This window comes from Vicia villosa, linkage group LG6, assembly GCF_029867415.1.
Source record: "Vicia villosa cultivar HV-30 ecotype Madison, WI linkage group LG6, Vvil1.0, whole genome shotgun sequence".
Taxonomy (NCBI): domain Eukaryota; kingdom Viridiplantae; phylum Streptophyta; class Magnoliopsida; order Fabales; family Fabaceae; genus Vicia; species Vicia villosa.
Window position 1 is genome coordinate 115,243,265 of NC_081185.1, and position 17,978 is coordinate 115,261,242.

Genomic DNA, 17,978 nt, shown 5'->3' on the forward strand with positions numbered 1-17,978 from the left:
ATGTGATGAGAGTTTGGAGGTGGGGGACGATGAATTGATCAAGGAAATGGCCGAAAAGAGGAGGGAAGCTTCTAGTAGATTTTGGAGGGATCTTCAAATTAAGGAGAATATGCTCATTCAAAAGTCTAGATTGAAATGGTTGAAGGAGGGAGATACAAATAGCGGTTTTTTTCATAAGGCGATCAAAGAAAGAAGGAGTATAAATCATATTGGACCAATTATTTCTCCCGAAGGAATGGTTGAGGCGGTGGATGATGTCAAGGGGGAAGTGTTTAGGCACTTTAATACTAAATTTAAAGAGGATGAGGAGGTGAGACCTTTCTTGGATGGGATGGTTTTCAAGAGGGTGAGTGATTCCGATTTGACGATTCTTGAAAGTCCTTTCTTAGAAGAAGAGATAAAAGAAGCTTTATGGAGTTGTGGTGGTTCGAAGAGCCCGGGGCCGGATGGGTATTCTCTTCTCTTTTTCAAGAAGTGTTGGTATTTCCTTAAAGAAGATGTAGTGGGTTTTTTCAAAAGTTTCTATGAAGGAGGCTCCCTTTCTAAAGCGGTAACATCTTCTTTCATTACTTTGATTCCCAAATCTAACAATCCCATTTCTTTAGATGATTACCGTCCGATTTGTTTGGTAGGAAGTATGTACAAGGTATTGGCTAAGTTATTGGCGGGTAGAATTAAGAGGATCCTTGGGAAGATCATATCTTCGTGTCAAAGTGGTTTTGTGCCGGGCCGTCATATGTTGGATGGTGTTGTAGTGGCAAATGAGGTGGTGGATTATGCTAGGAAAGAAGGGACGGATTGTCTACTTTTCAAAGTTGATTTTGAAAAGGCTTATGACAAGGTGAATTGGAACTTCTTGAGGTATATGCTTAGAAGGATGGGTTTCGGTGATAAATGGGTCGGTTGGATGGAAAAGCTTATCTTCAAAAGTCAGATGTCGGTTCTTGTGAATGGTAGCCCGACTAAGGATTTTGAGGTAGCCAAGGGATTGAGACAAGGAGATCCTTTATCGCCTTTCCTTTTTGTGATAGTAGCGGAAGGGTTAACGGGGTTGATTAGGAAATCTATAGAAGTGGGTGATTTTGAAAGCTTTTCTATTCATCGGAAGTGTGATGTGGATATCCTTCAATTCGCGGATGATACACTTTTGGTGGGGAAAGGTACTTGGAAACATGTGTGGGCCATTAAAGCGGCGTTAAAGGCTTTTGAGTTGGTCTCGGGTTTGGGAATAAATTACCACAAAAGCAAGTTGATTGGGATAAACGTTAATGGAGGTTTTTTGGAAGCCGCTTCTTTTGTTCTTGCGTGCAAGATTGAAGAGAGCAATTTTCATTTCCTTGGGATTCCGGTTGGTTACAACCCGAGGAATTTTGAGACTTGGAGACCGCTCATTTCCAAGTTGAAACATCGGTTGGCGGGGTGGAAAAATAGGTTTCTCAATATTGGTGGTAGAATAACTTTATTGAAATCTATTTTGAGTTCTTTAACGGTGTTCACTATGTCTTTTTATAAGATGCCTCTCAAGGTAGTCAAGGAGATTACTCGTATTCAAAGCTCTTTCTTATGGGGTGGAAGAGATGGTAGGAGGTGTATTCATTGGATTAGTTGGAAGGAGGTTACTAAACCATTTGACAAAGGTGGTATTGGAATAAAAAATGTGTTGGATTTTAATTTGGCTCTCTTAAGTAAATGGAGGTGGAAGATTCTTAAAGGGGAGGATTCTCTTTGTCAAAACATTCTCAAGGCGCGGTATGGAGATTTAGGGGTGAAGATTATGGGTGGAGTCACTCCTTCGAGGAACAAGGGCGGGGAGTCCGTTTGGTGGAAAGACATCATGAAATTGGGAGCCAACTCTTTTTTTGACCCGTTTGTTTCTTTTTGCAGGTTCGTTGTTCATAATGGGTATAATACTCCATTTTGGGAAGCGAGGTGGTTAGGCGGTTTGATTTTGAAGGAAGAATTCCCAAGGCTTTTTGAGGCATCTTGCTTGAAAGGTGTTTCGGTGGCGGCGATGGGAGGTTGGGTGGAGGATAAGTGGGTTTGGGGGACGTGTGGCATTCCGGATATTCGGTTGCACTCTCCTTGTGTGGTAACCGAATGGGGTGCTTTATACACTTTATTGGAGGCTTTTGGAGGGATGGGCGTTATTAAGGATGAGGTGGAGTGGGACCGTAAAGGGGTTGATTCCTTTTCGGTAGCTTCTTGCTATGAGGTATATGCTCTTTATCGCACTCCTTTGGGTCCGTATGGTAGATTCTATGAGGATAAATCTTTGGTTTGGAAGGCGGATGTTCCCTTTAAAATTAAGGCTTTTGGGTGGAGGCTCCTAGCTAATAGACTCCCAACAAAAGATCTCTTGGTTTTACGAGGTATTCCTATTTCTTCCGACAATTTAAATTGCTCTTTTTGTGGTATTGTTCCGGAAAACCGGGATCATTCTTTTTTTGCTTGCCCTTGTGTAAAGCGTATATGGAGGGAGATAGCTAATTGGATAGGAAAACATGGTTTAGGGGAGGAAGAGAGCTTGTCAAATTTTATGGATTGGCACTCTTTTTGTAAATCAAAAAAAGTAGGTGTAAAGAAATTAGATGTCATTTGGTTGGCCACGACTTGGTCCATTTGGTTGAGTCGTAATGAGGTGTGCTTTCGGATGGAAGATTGGAATTTAGATGATTTGGTTTGGAGCATCAAATGCTTGGTTTGGAGGTGGTCTTTTTGTGGAGAAATTACACCCGCCAATTATTCTTATTATGACTTTGTTAAGGAACCATTGAGGTACTTGTCATAATTTTAATTGGGGTGTAATTCCTTTGTTTTTTTCTTCTTTTCCTCTTGTATCCGGTCTTGTGCCGCTCTTTTGTAAACAGGTTCGAGAACCCTTAGTTCTCCGTTCAATGTTATCTTGTTTACTAAAAAAAAAAAACTCTCTTTTTTTTTCTCTTCTCCAACAGAAACTGCTTAAATATGCTTCTTAGCTTGCATGATCAGTGCAAACGAAAAATGTATAAAATTTATATTAACATATTTTGATAAATCTCCCCACCGGTCCAACTGTACCTTCGGGAACGGCACCGACGGTAGCAGTGGCATCAACTACCTGCTCATAGTAAGAGAAAGTGTAGCATGGGATATACTTGATCCCAACATCAGACATTTATTTCTAGATTGATGCCCTTAGATCAGCAGACACCTTCAAATCCTTTGTTTTCTTAATCCTCTCTCTGATTTCACTACAGATAGAGCTCAGATAATTAGATATATAATCCATATTTGTAAGAGAAAGAGCACATAAAAATGAACATAAAACTCTGAAACCAGGATGATATTTCATAAATAAAAGACATGAAACATGTTGGAAAACAGATGTTTGTAAAAATGTATCCGTGTAAGTGTTAAGTAATCACCTTCTTGTGTTGCTTTCTGAACATGGTAGTCCATGTGAGCTTCAAAGGTTTCAAACGGTTGTTGAAATACCTCTTACATTTCGAGTTCAGAAATAGAAATCCTGCAAAATCAACAAAGAGCTTATATATTAGTAAAACTTAGATTAAACAAATCTTATCAAACACAACACATATATTTTAATAAATAAATGAGTAAACCCAAAACTCAATACATATCAAAATTATATGACCTGTGAATCACTACGAATAAATATGATGCCTCTTTCTTGGTAGATCTTTGCACCACTGAATCGACAGAGTTCAGTTCTAATATAGCAAAATCATTACTAATTATTACATTGGGGAGGCACCTACTAATTCAATTTAAATACACAAACACTGAATGATCCAATTGCGTTAGGGAGGCATCAACTACCTAACCAAGATTATAATGTGCCTATTAACTCCCTTAATTGCCCTTTTGTTTTTTTAAATTTGCACTAAAATATGCCCATTTTGGTAATTTGATAAATCAAACTAATATTAGACCAATCAAATGTACCCATTATACCAAGTGACACCCTTTTCTCAATTTTGCTATTGCTTATTTCCTAACAACAATTAAACCATGGTGTAATACTGAAGTTTGATAAAGCCTTTTACACGGTAGACAAAAGGTTCACAAAATTTCCATATTTCCCTCTCATTCTCTCCTTTATATTCATTCTGCATCCATCCTCCTCTTTCCTTTCCATTCTGCATCCATCCTTCTCTCTCCTTTCCATTCGACGATTTCTTCATCACAGCTATGCGCTGTCCACATGTAACACAGGCCCGTTTAACCCTTCTCTCTTCTTCTTCTTCATGTTATCTTCACATTTCTGTTTTAATTTTGACATTTCTAACATTTCATTTTAGAATCCATGAGGAAATAAGTTTCGATGCTGGTTTTTGTGAGTTTATTTTCCAAAATATGGTGTATTCATGTTGAAAACACATAATGTACTGATTTTTATAGTTCTCTTTCTACTGATTTTGTTGAATGATGTTAAAGTTATGATTTTTATAGTGTTCTTCACAAACACACAACTCAGTTTCTCCCTTCGCTCTTCTTCTTCTTCATGTTTTCTTCACATATGCGTTTCACATTTCAGATTTTCAACATTACATTTTACAAATCCATGACATTTGTGTTTCGATTATGGTTATTGTGAGTTGATTTTTCCAAATATGGTTTTCCCAAATCCATGACATATAATTTGGAGCTTCTACATTTTCAACTTTTTATCAGTCTTGAGGAATAACATGGAAAAGTTGGTCTTAAGTTTTTATCTGTCTTGAGAAATAACATGGAAAACCTGGTCCAAACACATGCTAAATAAGTTTTTTTATGTGAAACAGGTTTGTTGTAGACTATCAATCTTGCTGCAATTTGCACGCTGACAGATTATAATACACGGCGGCGGTTGGACACCATTTTCAGTAATTTCATTAATGCAATTCTGGTGGTGATTTTTTTATTGATGTTTTATGAATATACTCTTTGTAGAATCTTTTGTTAGGATTTTTGTAATTGTTGGTGTAATTATGCATGCAGATTAAATTTTATACTGAGAACAATAAGCGTTTGTTTCATTTTTCTACTTATGAGATCTTTGGGAAGACTATAGGTAGCTTTCTGTCTGAGGAATATAGAGAGGTACCTGATTAACAAAATAATTAGGGCTTTGTTGGATGCTTAATTTTCAAAGTTAATCATTTGGTTGAATTTGAATTATTTTGTGATTTTATTTCATTTAATGTGTATAGTCACTACCAAGGATTAAAAAAAAGTCCATTATAGTGAAAACAACTACGAGAATCGGTATTGAAAGGTGTCTATCGATAGTGCTTTTTACTGTTATTTCACACTACTACGATAATAATCAGCATCGCAATACTTGTATTGATTGATAGTATTTCTATGGCATCCGGTGCAGGGAAGCACGAAAAACAATAAATGAATTTGTCACGACAGTGATGTAGACGTGTCTATAGCAAAAGTGGTGTAAATCCTACGGATAAAACATAAGGTTTTGCATATAGGTTTTGTTATTGGGCGTGAGTGAATATAAGGTTTTGATAGAGCTGAATCAAAAGGTTTTGCGAATAGGTTTTGTTATTTGGAGTGAGAAAAGTCGTGAGTGGAATTTTGGGAAAAATAACGTGCGCGAAAATGAAATGTTTCCGCCTTTTTTATTTATTTTATTATATGAAATTCAAGAATAGCGTTTATTTAAAAACGCTACCGTAAAGTAGTAAAAATTGAAGAATATTTTTTAGATAAAGAATATTAATAGCATTTGACAGGAAGTGCTATCTTAGTGAAAAATAATAATAGCGTTTCATAGAAAATGCTATATTAGTGAAGTTTAATAATAGCATTTTTTTAAAAAGTGCTATTGAAATCATGTTGTCAGCATTCTATAATAGCGCTTGGCCATAAAGTGCTATTATATATCTTTTTTTCCTTTTTCATAGCACTTTCTTTAAAAGTGCTATTAAATATGGTGATACAGAATATCAATTTTGGCGTAGTGTATATATATATATATATATATATATATATATATATATATATATATATATATATATATATATATATACTTCCATCATAAAAACACATACATAGAAAATTTATAAATTTTATGTGTACCTTAAAGACAACTTTGGTGTAGACTTCGAAGGTTTCCTTCAAAATATCCAAGTTTTCTTCTAAGATTTTGTCGTCTATGATTCAATTGTTATATCAAAAATAAAAAAGAAAACAAACATTAGAACATACATTAAATCAGTAAGAGTGTATTGTATTGTTGAGAGGAAGTAGAGGAGAATTTTTACTTGCAAAATTCTAGTATTGTTGAGAAGTGCAAAATGATAGTGTTAAGAAGTTGAGAGGAAGAGGATTGAGATTTTTTTTGGTTAGAAATAGAGGAGAGAAACAAAAATTATGAGAGATGGGTTTGAAATATGGATATATTTATTAAAGGGAGATGAGATATTGGTGGAACGGTCGGATATTAATGAGGTCAAAATTCAGCGAGGGGAAGCTCCTTGGAAATAAAACGGTTAAAACATGCGTGGGGGGACCCCTCGCTAATGGTCATCTTAAAATTTGGAACTGCACACGCAGTTTCCAGCAATAGTTGATAAGACAATGTTGTCTATTTACCGAGGGGTTTCCCCTTGCTAAAATCAGTGCCAATATTTCCTTGGGGTTGCCCCTCGCTGAGTGTAGCGTTAACTGTCAAATAAAACCACATTTTAGCGCCACTTTTCTTTGGCTTGAGGTAGCCCCTCGCAATGCATATTTTCAAAAAATCAAAATTTCCCTCTGCTACTGGAGCATCTGGGGGAATGGTGATAATGTGGAAGCAAAATACTATAGTTATGAACAATGGTTTCTCAGGTACAAGTTATGTGGGGGTGAATGGCTGCTGGAAGGGAAAGGATTACGTTTTCGGAAATGTCTATGCGTCTTGCAATTCAGCTTTGAGGAATGTTCTCTGGAATGACTTGGTGGATAGAAAAAGGAGAAATGGAGGAGTTGTGCGGTGCATAGGATGCGACTTCAATGAGGTTAGACACTAGTGTTGATAAAAGAGCAAGGAACATGGCTAGATCCAGAGGATTCATTCTGGACATGAATTTAGTGGACGTCCCTTGTGTAGGAGGAAGATTCTCGTGGTTTAATGGTAAAGGAAATGCTATGAGCAGGCTGGATCTCTTCTTATTGTCACAGAAGCTAATAGATGAATGGGGAGTTATTAATCAAAGAATTGGATTAAGAGACGTATCGGACCACTTCCCCATCACAATCAACACAAGCAACATCAACTGGGGACCAAACTCGTTTCGTTTCAATAATATGTGGCTCAGACATGACAACTTCTCTCCTTTTGTCAAAGATGAGTGGGAGAAGATAAGCATGGCTGGAAGAGGCGACTTTGTCCTATATGAAAAACTGAAAAGATTAAAATCCATTTTGAGAGGCTGGAATTGCGACGGCTTTGGTTGGGTGGATTTAAGAGTGAATGAGAAAGTAAAGGAGTTGAATGATTTAGATGGCAACCTAGTGGAGAACCATGGAGACAACATTGATGAGCTGGCTAAAGTTAGAAGCAACATGATGGGGGATTTGTGGAAAACTCTTAATATCAAGGAAGGAATGCTGCGCCCAAAATCAAGACAAAGGTAGTTGCAAGAGGGTGACAGAAACACGTCTTTCTTTTGTAATGCTATGAAGGACAAGTGTAGGAGGAATGCCATAACGGTGGTGGAAAATGGTAATGGGTGGATAAAGGATCCGGCGGGCATTAAAGAAAAGGTTATGGAACACTTTTCTAATTTTTTCAAAGAATCTAACAGAAATAGACTGATCCCGGAGGGACTCTCCCTCCATTCCCTTAGTGCTACTGATGCGGCAAGCCTGGAAAGAGATTTCACAGAGGAAGAGATAAGACAAGTTGTTTAGTCATGTGACGGAAACAAGAGCAAAGGTCCAAACGGATATACGCTCAAATTTTTCAAGAAGAACTGGGATGTGATTAAGGTAGAATTATCAAACTTCATGAAGGACTTTCACAAGTATGGAACTCTCACAAAAGCGTGCACAACTTCCTTCATAGCCCTTATACCAAAGAGAGCGAACCCCCATGATTTTTCAGAATATAGGCCTATATGCCTCATTGGGAGCTTATAAAAAATCCTATCGAAAGTTCTAGCAGCAAGGTTGAAATAGGTTATTGGATCTTTGGTGTCAGAGAATCAATCCTCCTTTATTCCGAGAAGAAACACAATGGATGGGGTGCTTGTAATCAACGAAATAATAGACATGACTAGAAGAGAAAATAGAGGATGTATGATCTTAAAAGTGGATTTTGAAAAATATTATGACTCCATAAGTTGGAACTTTATGAGATATGTTATGAAGAACATGGGCTTTGGGGAAAAATGGAAAAAATGGTTGGAAGCAAGTGTTTTCAGCAGCACCATGTCTATAATTGTAAATGGTAGCATTATAAAAGACTTCAAAGTTGAGCGAGGATTACGAAAAGGGGACCCTCTATCTCCTTTCATATTTGTGCTGGCTACAGAAGTATTAACAAGACTCACATATAAAGCTCTGGAGATAGGTGAATTTCACGGTTTCCGCTTTAATGCCTACGAGGAGGTGAGTATTATGCAGCATGCAGACGATACAATACTAGCGGCAGATGGAAATAGTGACAATTTGTGGAGTATGAAAACTATCCTTCGCGGCTTTGAAGTAGTATCCGGTCTCAAAGTGAACTTTCACAAAAGCAAGCTCTACGAAATTGGCGTGGGAGATTGGTTGATGTAAGCGGCGTCGAATTTTTTTGCTTGTGACATAGAGGAGATGCCTTTTAAGTTCCTAGGAGTTAAGAAGGGAGGAAATCCAAGGAATTCAGGAATGTGGGGAGACATCATATCTCACGTAAAAAAGAAACTGGAGGCTTGGAGGGGAAGAAGGCTTTCTCATGCGGAAAGGGTGGTGATGATCAATTCAGTTCTGAATGCAATTCCAATATACACGTTATCCTTTTAAAGAGCGCCCAAAAAATTATTGCAAAGACTGTGTCAATTACAAGGAAACCTTTTTATGGATCAAGAAGGAAAACTCCAGAGCGATTCACTAGGCCAGTTGGAAAACAGTTTGTAAGACAAAAGATCAAGGAGGACTGGGAGTGAAGGATATTGAAATCATGAACATGGCTTTGTTAAATAAGTGGAAATGGAGGATTCTTAAAGAATCAGACAAACTATGGGTAAATATACTTAATAGACGTTACGGCAACATCAAGGTCAAGGTCCAGGTGGGTGATGCTTCAATCTTAACTAGCAGAGACTCTATATGATGGAGAGATCTTATAAATTGCGAGTGCGATCTTCTGGCTGGTTTTCGTAATTTTGCAGGCACAATTAATGTTTCAGTCGGAAATGGAGCCTATCATACCTCGATACAGTTTTACATCAACCTCTTTACCTTTCTCATCTTTGTCTAGGTTAGTGTTTGTTGCCATAGGTGTGTTGATCTCTTTTGCCTCACTCATTCCAAATCTCTTGAGCAGCTCTGTACAATATTTCGTTTGACTCACAAACGTTCCATGACTGAGTTGCTTGATTTGTAGGCCAAGGAAGAAGTTTAGTTCACCCATGAGACTCATCTCAAATTCACTCTGCATAAGCTTAGAGAAATCTTTGACAAGTTTTGCATTAGTCGATCCAAATATAATATCATCTACATATACTTGTACTAAGAGAACATCTTTATCCTTTCGTTTAATAAAAAGAGTAGTGTCAACTTTACCTCTAGAGTACCCTTGACTAAGAAGAAATTTACTCAATCTTTCGTACCAAGCCCGAGGGGCTTGTTTAAGACCATAAAGAGCACGTTTCAGCTTATAAACATGAGTAGGATACATGTAATTCTCAAAGCTGGGTGGCTGAGCAACATAGACTTCTTCATTTATGTAGCCATTTAGAAAGGCACTTTTAACATCCATTTGGAATAGTTTGAAGTCTTTTGAACTAGCATAGGCAAGCAAGAGACGAATTGCTTCGAGACGTGCTACAAGAGCGTACGTCTCTTCATAATCAATACCTTCCTCTTGATTATAACCTTTGGCAACTAATCTAGCCTTGTTTCTAGTAATAACGCCGTTTTCATCAAGTTTGTTACGAAAAACCCATCTAGTGCCGATTACTTGATGATCTCCCGGATGAGGGACTAAATCCCAAACATCATTCCGTTTAAATTGGTTTAATTCTTCTTGCATGGCCATTAGCCAATGCTCATCAAGTAATGCGTCCTTAGCGTTTTTCGGCTCAACTTGTGAAACAAAAGCAAAATGATGACAGAAGTTACTTATCCTTGATCGTGTTGTAACGCCTTTTGAGATGTCTCCTATTATATTGTCAATTGGATGATCTTTTACATTTGTCCAAGCCTTTGGAAGTTCTTCATTATTAGAGATGCTTTCCTCTTTATGTTCATCATGAGACTCATCTTTCTCTTTCTCAGCATCTTTCTTTACAATACTTTCATTTTCGTCTTCCTTATCTCGGACAATGTCTTCAGTGGATGGACCTGCACCATTAAACGAAAGACCTTTCTCGACATATTTTGTATAAGATTCATCAAAAGATACGTGTACCGACTCTTCTACTATAAGCAATCTCTTATTATATACCCGATATGCTTTGCTAGATTGTGAGTAACCAAGGAAAATGCCCTCATCAGCTTTAGCATCGAATTTTCCAAGATTATCCTTACCATTGTTCAAGACAAAACACTTGCAACCAAATACATGGAGATGAGATACATTTGGTTTTCTACCTTTTAGTAATTCATAGGGAGTTTTGTTCAGTATAGGACGTATTATTATCCTATTCAGAACATAACATGCGGTGCTGATCGCGTCAGCCCAGAAATACTTAGGTAGATTGCTCTCATTCAGCATTGTTCTTGCCAGCTCCTCTAGAACCCGATTTTTACGTTCAACAACTCCGTTTTGTTGTGGTGTTCTAGGAGCTGAAAAGTTATGCTGAATTCCATGTTTATCACAGTATTTTTCAAAAAGGTAGTTTTCAAACTCTCCACCGTGATCACTTCGAATTGCAACTATTTTGTTGTTCATTTTATTTTGATATAATCTTGCAAATTGTGTGAAAGCTGGAAAGGTTTGATCCTTACTAGGTAAAAAGATTGTCCAGCAAAATCTAGAGTAATCATCAACAATGACAAAACCATAGATGTTTCCACCTATGCTTTTAGTCCTTGAAGGGCCAAAGAGATCCATGTGAAGTAGTTCAAGAGGGCGTGATGTTGAAACCACGTTCTTTGGTTTAAAAGAGATTTTTGTTTGTTTTCCCTTTTGACAAGCATCACATAGATGATCTTTTGAAAACTTCATTTTAGGTAGGCCAATTACTAAATCTTTTGAGACAACTTTATTTAGTAAGTCAAAATTTATGTGGGCGAGACGTCTATGCCACAGCCATGAGTCTTCGCCTAGAGCGATTAGACATTTGGTACTGGACTTAGATACTTCATCCAAGTTTAGCATGTAAATATTGTTCACTCTTAAGCCTTTAAACATAATGTCTCTTTTCTTAGCATGTTCTATTGTGCAACCAGAATTTGTAAACAGAACTTTAAAATCTTTGTCACACAATTGACTTATACTTAAAAGATTATGTTTAAGGCCTTCTACTAGCAGCACATCAGTTATAGTAGTATTGGAAGGGTTACCTACACTTCCTTTACCGAGTATGGCTCCCCGATTGTTGTCTCCATAGGTGACAAACCCCTTTTTCTTTGCTTGAAACTCAACGAAAAGAGATATGTCTCCCGTCATGTGTCTTGAACATCCGCTATCAAGGAACCACAACCTTTCGGCAATATCAAGACATTTTTCAGCTTTCTTTTTCTTGTGTTGATGAGCCATGAGACATAAATTTGCTGCTTCTTCTTCATCGCTTGATGAGCTCTCACTAGATGAATCACTTTCCTATGCTATGTAGGCTCTTTTAGATTTGTTATGACCTTTGCTTTGGTTCTTCTCTTTTTCCTTCTTAAGGTATGGACAATCCGGTTTGTAATGACCGGCTTTCCCACAATTAAAGCACAGCCCTTTGATTTTTCCTTTGTTGTTGTCATCTTGTTTGAACTTGGTTGATTGCTTTCTATAGTTGATCAATCCTTTGTTAGAATGCTTTGCTCCATTTTTATTTAGATATTTGTTGTATCTTCGCACAAAGAGTCCCATATCTTCTTCATCGGAGTCTTCATCATCACTTGTATCACTATCCTCTAGCTCTTGTATTGAGGTCTTGGAGCTTGAAGCTTTTAGAGCTATTGACTTCTTCTCTACCTCCTTTTCCATGTTCTTTTCTTTCTTTGCCCTTTTCTCATGCATGTCAAGGCATTTAAGGTGTTGTTCATGTTCCTCTAGTTTACCAAAAAGAGTGGTAATATCTAAAGTGTTGAGATCATTTGCTTCCTTTATTGCTGTAACTTTGGGTTGCCATTCCCTGTTCAAACATCTTAAGATTTTGTTAGTAGCAACTGCATTGGAAACAGGTCTACCAAGAGAATTTAACCGATTTTTCAGGTGAACGAATCTTTTCTGCATGCTTTCGATGGTTTCACCATCTTCCATGTGGAATAGTTCGAACTCTTGAGTTAGCGTATTGATCCTAGCTAGTTTGACATCATCAGTTCCCTCGTGGGCAACTTGCAATGTGTCCCACATAGCTTTAGCGGATCTACAATGGGAAACGCGATAGTATTCATCAACTCCTAGAGCTGAGATTAGAATGTTTCTCGCTTTCCAATCGTATGCATATTTCTTTTCATCTTCAGCATTCCAAGTATTTTCTGGTTTTGGAACAACTGCACCAGCTTCATTTGTCATAGTGATCTGAAATGGACCATTGACAATAGCTGTCCAGATGTTCCTATCAATTGCATTGATATGGACACACATACAATCCTTCCAATAGTCGTAGTTTTCGCCGTTGAAAACTGGAGCTCTATTATGAGCCCCTTTAGGTCCGGAAGCCATCTTTCCAATAAGTGTTTCACGTAGCACGGAATTAACCAAGCTCTTGATGCCACTTGTTAGACGCTGGCCTAAGGATCTAGAGGGGGGGTGAATAGATCCTACACAGTTTTTCCGGGATTATTACAGACTATAGCGAAAGCGGTTCTGAATCGACTTGCGTCTATTCCGGACCGCTATTGCAAAGGGTTATATATGTTACAAAACCACAAAATAGTTGAAATTACAGATAAAGAGATATGCTATCGAATCAATACGTGTCACAACTGAATATCAACTAACTTCTAGATTGACAAGCTTTGATTTGCAATGCAGTAATAGTGGATTAAGCAAATAGACAAACACTTGGTGACAATATTCAAATTGATGCTAATTCAAGATGTGGTGAATTGTGATGTTTATGCAGAACTTTTAATTCACAATTTTAACACTTGAATCATTAATCAATTTTGCAATTATACCAATTATGAACAAAATGTAAAGGAAAAGATAAAAGCGATAAGAACACGATATTTGTTTAGGCAGTTCGTCGACCGTCCTCGCTACGACTACGTCTGCCCCCAATTCCAAATTGAAATTGGGAAAACTTTCATTAATGTTGAAAGCAGTTTATACAAAGAAGATAACAAAGCGATAAACGATAAACCACTTATGTCGATCCTTTGAATCTTCTTCCCCCTTAATCTTGAGCAAGATCAAGGTTATCCAAGAGTCTCACTTTGATTCCTTTCTACAGTGTCTTGATTCCTTGAACCCTTGTTCCTCAATCGTTACACTCAGCCGAATCCTCAATGACGACCTCTTGATAAAAACCCCCAAGAACCACCTGTCGTGGAGGACAAAACCCGCAGATTTTATTCACCAAAAACCCCACAAATCTTCACCCACTAGGAATCTTCAATTCTGTTCCATGGACGTTATCGAACTCATCACTAACCCTCAACGCAAGAATGATTATGTGTAATTGTGTTGGAGATGACGAAGAACGAAGATGAGAAGACTTTGTGTATCTTTTAGTCGTTGGTGTTACAGAATAATTAACCCTTGCACAATATATATGAGTGCATAACAGTTGGAGCCAAGAATAACTGAATTTTGGACTTTCTTGATCAGTTAGGTCGACCTGTTGACGAGCTTAGGTCGACCTAGCAGAAGTGCCTTTGTTTTGCTTCCAGTTAGGTCGACCTGTTGTAGAGCTTAGGTCGACCTAGCAGTGCTTGCAGAATTATGCTCCCAGTTAGGTCGACCTGTTGAAGGAGTAGGTCGACCAGAATCCTCTTCTGATGCGTTCTGGGAACAATTTCTTAGATTAGGTCGACCTAGTTGTTATGTAGGTCGACCTAGCAGACTGATATGAAGATTTCTTCATTTTAGGTCGACCTAAATGATCTGTGAGTCGACCTAGCAGAAGTATATGGATTTTTCTCCATTTTAGGTCGACCTGGGTTGACAGTAGGTCGACCTAACTGCTGATTTTCTGCATTCTTCTTGTTCTGCTTGTGTTGAGTCGACCTATATGCATAGTAGATCAACCTGTGCTTTCATGAGTGATCAATGCTTTGCTTTTCCGATTCCGCCTTGTTGTTTGGATGCTCATTTGAGTTTGCCATAAATCAAAAACATCTTTGAGTGGAATCTTGTATTCACATACTCCCCCTTTTTGATGATGGCAAACCAATAGTCAAAGCTTTGGTAGTAAGTGATAAAGACTCAACAAGGCTCCCCCGTACATCCAGCATCTATCTCTCAACCAAGCAATCTCTTCACAAAGCTCCCCCGTACACTCAGCAAAGCTCCCCCGTACACTCAGCATCTATTGCATCTATCTCCCCCTTTGACAACATCAAAAAGAGAAACAAAGAAATAGAATAGGAGAGTAACAAGAGAAACATAGATAAAACTCGAGCATGCATAGTCGAATGTTTAAGATGAAACACATACAAGAGCAAGAGATATATGTGTATAAAGTCACTATAAGCATGTTAATTGATAGCATATTACAGTATCAATGAAATTTTTGGAAGTGAACAATAAACATGTTACCGTCTTCTCAGTGTATAGGTGTCACCGTTCATGGAAGTCCTTAGTCATTGACTTGATAAAGAGCTACCTTTAAGAAATGATGTTAGCTTGAGAGTAAACAATATATATAGAAATAAAGTAAAGGAATAACTTTAGGAGGAATAAGCGTAGTTAGCCCAAATTAGAGATATCTAGTATCCCTAATTCCCTACGAATGTCGAAGTGTTGCTCCGTTGCTAGAGGTTTGGTAAAAATGTCGGCTAGTTGCTTCTTGCTTTCTATATGTTCAAGTGTAACGTCTCCTTTCTCTACATGATCTCTTAGGAAGTGATGCCTTATTTCAATATGTTTGGTTCGTGAGTGTAGGACAGGATTCTTGCTTAAGTTTATTGCACTTGTGTTGTCGCACATGATAGGTATGTGATCAAGCTTGATGCCAAAGTCAAGAAGTTGTTGCTTGAGCCATAATATCTGCGCACAACAGCTTACTGCAGCTACATATTCTGCTTCAGCAGTAGATAATGCAACCGATACTTGTTTCTTGCTATGCCAACTTATCAATGAATTTGAGAAAAGATGACATGTTCCACTGGTACTTTTTCTGTCGGATTTGCATCCAGCAAAATCTGAGTCCGAGAATCCTACCAAGTGACAATCATTTCCGTTTGGATACCATAGACCATAAGTAGTAGTTCCACGTAAATAGCGCAGAATTCTTTTGACAGCCTTGAGGTGAGATTCTTTTGGACAAGATTGATATCTTGCACACATACACACACTAAACATAATGTCTGGTCTTGAGGCGGTAAGATATAATAGTGAGCCTATCATACCTCGATACAGTTTTACATCAACCTCTTTACCTTTCTCATCTTTGTCTAGGTTAGTGTTTGTTGCCATAGGTGTGTCGATCTCTTTTGCCTCACTCATTCCAAATCTCTTGAGCAGCTCTGTACAATATTTCGTTTGACTCACAAACGTTCCATGACTGAGTTGCTTGATTTGTAGGCCAAGGAAGAAGTTTAGTTCACCCATGAGACTCATCTCAAATTCACTCTGCATAAGCTTAGAGAAATCTTTGACAAGTTTTGCATTAGTCGATCCAAATATAATATCATCTACATATACTTGTACTAAGAGAACATCTTTATCCTTTCGTTTAATAAAAAGAGTAGTGTCAACTTTACCTCTAGAGTACCCTTGACTAAGAAGAAATTTACTCAATCTTTCGTACCAAGCCCGAGGGGCTTGTTTAAGACCATAAAGAGCACGTTTCAGCTTATAAACATGAGTAGGATACATGTAATTCTCAAAGCCGGGTGGCTGAGCAACATAGACTTCTTCATTTATGTAGCCATTTAGAAAGGCACTTTTAACATCCATTTGGAATAGTTTGAAGTCTTTTGAACTAGCATAGGCAAGCAAGAGACGAATTGCTTCGAGACGTGCTACAGGAGCGTACGTCTCTTCATAATCAATACCTTCCTCTTGATTATAACCTTTGGCAACTAATCTAGCCTTGTTTCTAGTAATAACGCTGTTTTCATCAAGTTTGTTACGAAAAACCCATCTAGTGCCGATTACTTGATGATCTCCCGGATGAGGGACTAAATCCCAAACATCATTCCGTTTAAATTGGTTTAATTCTTCTTGCATGGCCATTAGCCAATGCTCATCAAGTAATGCGTCCTTAGCGTTTTTCGGCTCAACTTGTGAAACAAAAGCAAAATGATGACAGAAGTTACTTATCCTTGATCGTGTTGTAACGCCTTTTGAGATGTCTCCTATTATATTGTCAATTGGATGATCTTTTACATTTGTCCAAGCCTTTGGAAGTTCTTCATTATTAGAGATGCTTTCCTCTTTATGTTCATCATAAGACTCATCTTTCTCTTTCTCAGCATCTTTCTTTACAATACTTTCATTTTCGTCTTCCTTATCTCGGACAATGTCTTCAGTGGATGGACCTGCACCATTAAACGAAAGACCTTTCTCGACATATTTTGTATAAGATTCATCAAAAGATACGTGTACCGACTCTTCTACTATAAGCAATCTCTTATTATATACCCGATATGCTTTGCTAGATTGTGAGTAACCAAGGAAAATGCCCTCATCAGCTTTAGCATCGAATTTTCCAAGATTATCCTTACCATTGTTCAAGACAAAACACTTGCAACCAAATACATGGAGATGAGATACATTTGGTTTTCTACCTTTTAGTAATTCATAGGGAGTTTTGTTCAGTATAGGACGTATTATTATCCTATTCAGAACATAACATGCGGTGCTGATCGCGTCAGCCCAGAAATACTTAGGTAGATTGCTCTCATTCAGCATTGTTCTTGCCAGCTCCTCTAGAACCCGATTTTTACGTTCAACAACTCCGTTTTGTTGTGGTGGTCTAGGAGCTGAAAAGTTATGCTGAATTCCATGTTTATCACAGTATTTTTCAAAAAGGTAGTTTTCAAACTCTCCACCGTGATCACTTCGAATTGCAACTATTTTGTTGTTCATTTTATTTTGATATAATCTTGCAAATTGTGTGAAAGCTGGAAAGGTTTGATCCTTACTAGGTAAAAAGATTGTCCAGCAAAATCTAGAGTAATCATCAACAATGACAAAACCATAGATGTTTCCACCTATGCTTTTAGTCCTTGAAGGGCCAAAGAGATCCATGTGAAGTAGTTCAAGAGGGCGTGATGTTGAAACCACGTTCTTTGGTTTAAAAGAGATTTTTGTTTGTTTTCCCTTTTGACAAGCATCACATAGATGATCTTTTGAAAACTTCATTTTAGGTAGGCCAATTACTAAATCTTTTGAGACAACTTTATTTAGTAAGTCAAAATTTATGTGGGCGAGACGTCTATGCCACAGCCATGAGTCTTCGCCTAGAGCGATTAGACATTTGGTACTGGACTTAGATACTTCATCCAAGTTTAGCATG

General features: G+C 37.7%; 2 protein-coding genes across 2 annotated transcripts; both read left to right on the top strand.

Annotated features, from left to right (window-relative positions):
• Nucleotides 1-6,996: 6,996 nt before the first annotated feature.
• Nucleotides 6,997-7,620, top strand: LOC131614440 (uncharacterized). Its single transcript, XM_058886023.1, has one exon. The coding sequence runs from the start codon at nt 6,997-6,999 to the stop codon at nt 7,618-7,620; it is 624 nt and encodes a 207-aa protein (XP_058742006.1).
• Nucleotides 7,621-8,220: 600 nt separating this feature from the next.
• LOC131614441 (uncharacterized mitochondrial protein AtMg01250-like) lies at nt 8,221-8,766 on the top strand. Its single transcript, XM_058886024.1, has one exon. It carries the CDS (start codon nt 8,221-8,223, stop codon nt 8,764-8,766), a length of 546 nt encoding a protein of 181 aa, XP_058742007.1.
• Nucleotides 8,767-17,978: the final 9,212 nt, after the last annotated feature.

Bases quoted from the DNA above. Each gene is read 5' to 3' on its own strand.
- LOC131614441 (XM_058886024.1), top strand. From the start codon at position 8,221: ATGGATGGGGTGCTTGTAATCAACGAAATAATAGACATGACTAGAAGA.
- LOC131614440 (XM_058886023.1), top strand. From the start codon at position 6,997: ATGAGGTTAGACACTAGTGTTGATAAAAGAGCAAGGAACATGGCTAGA.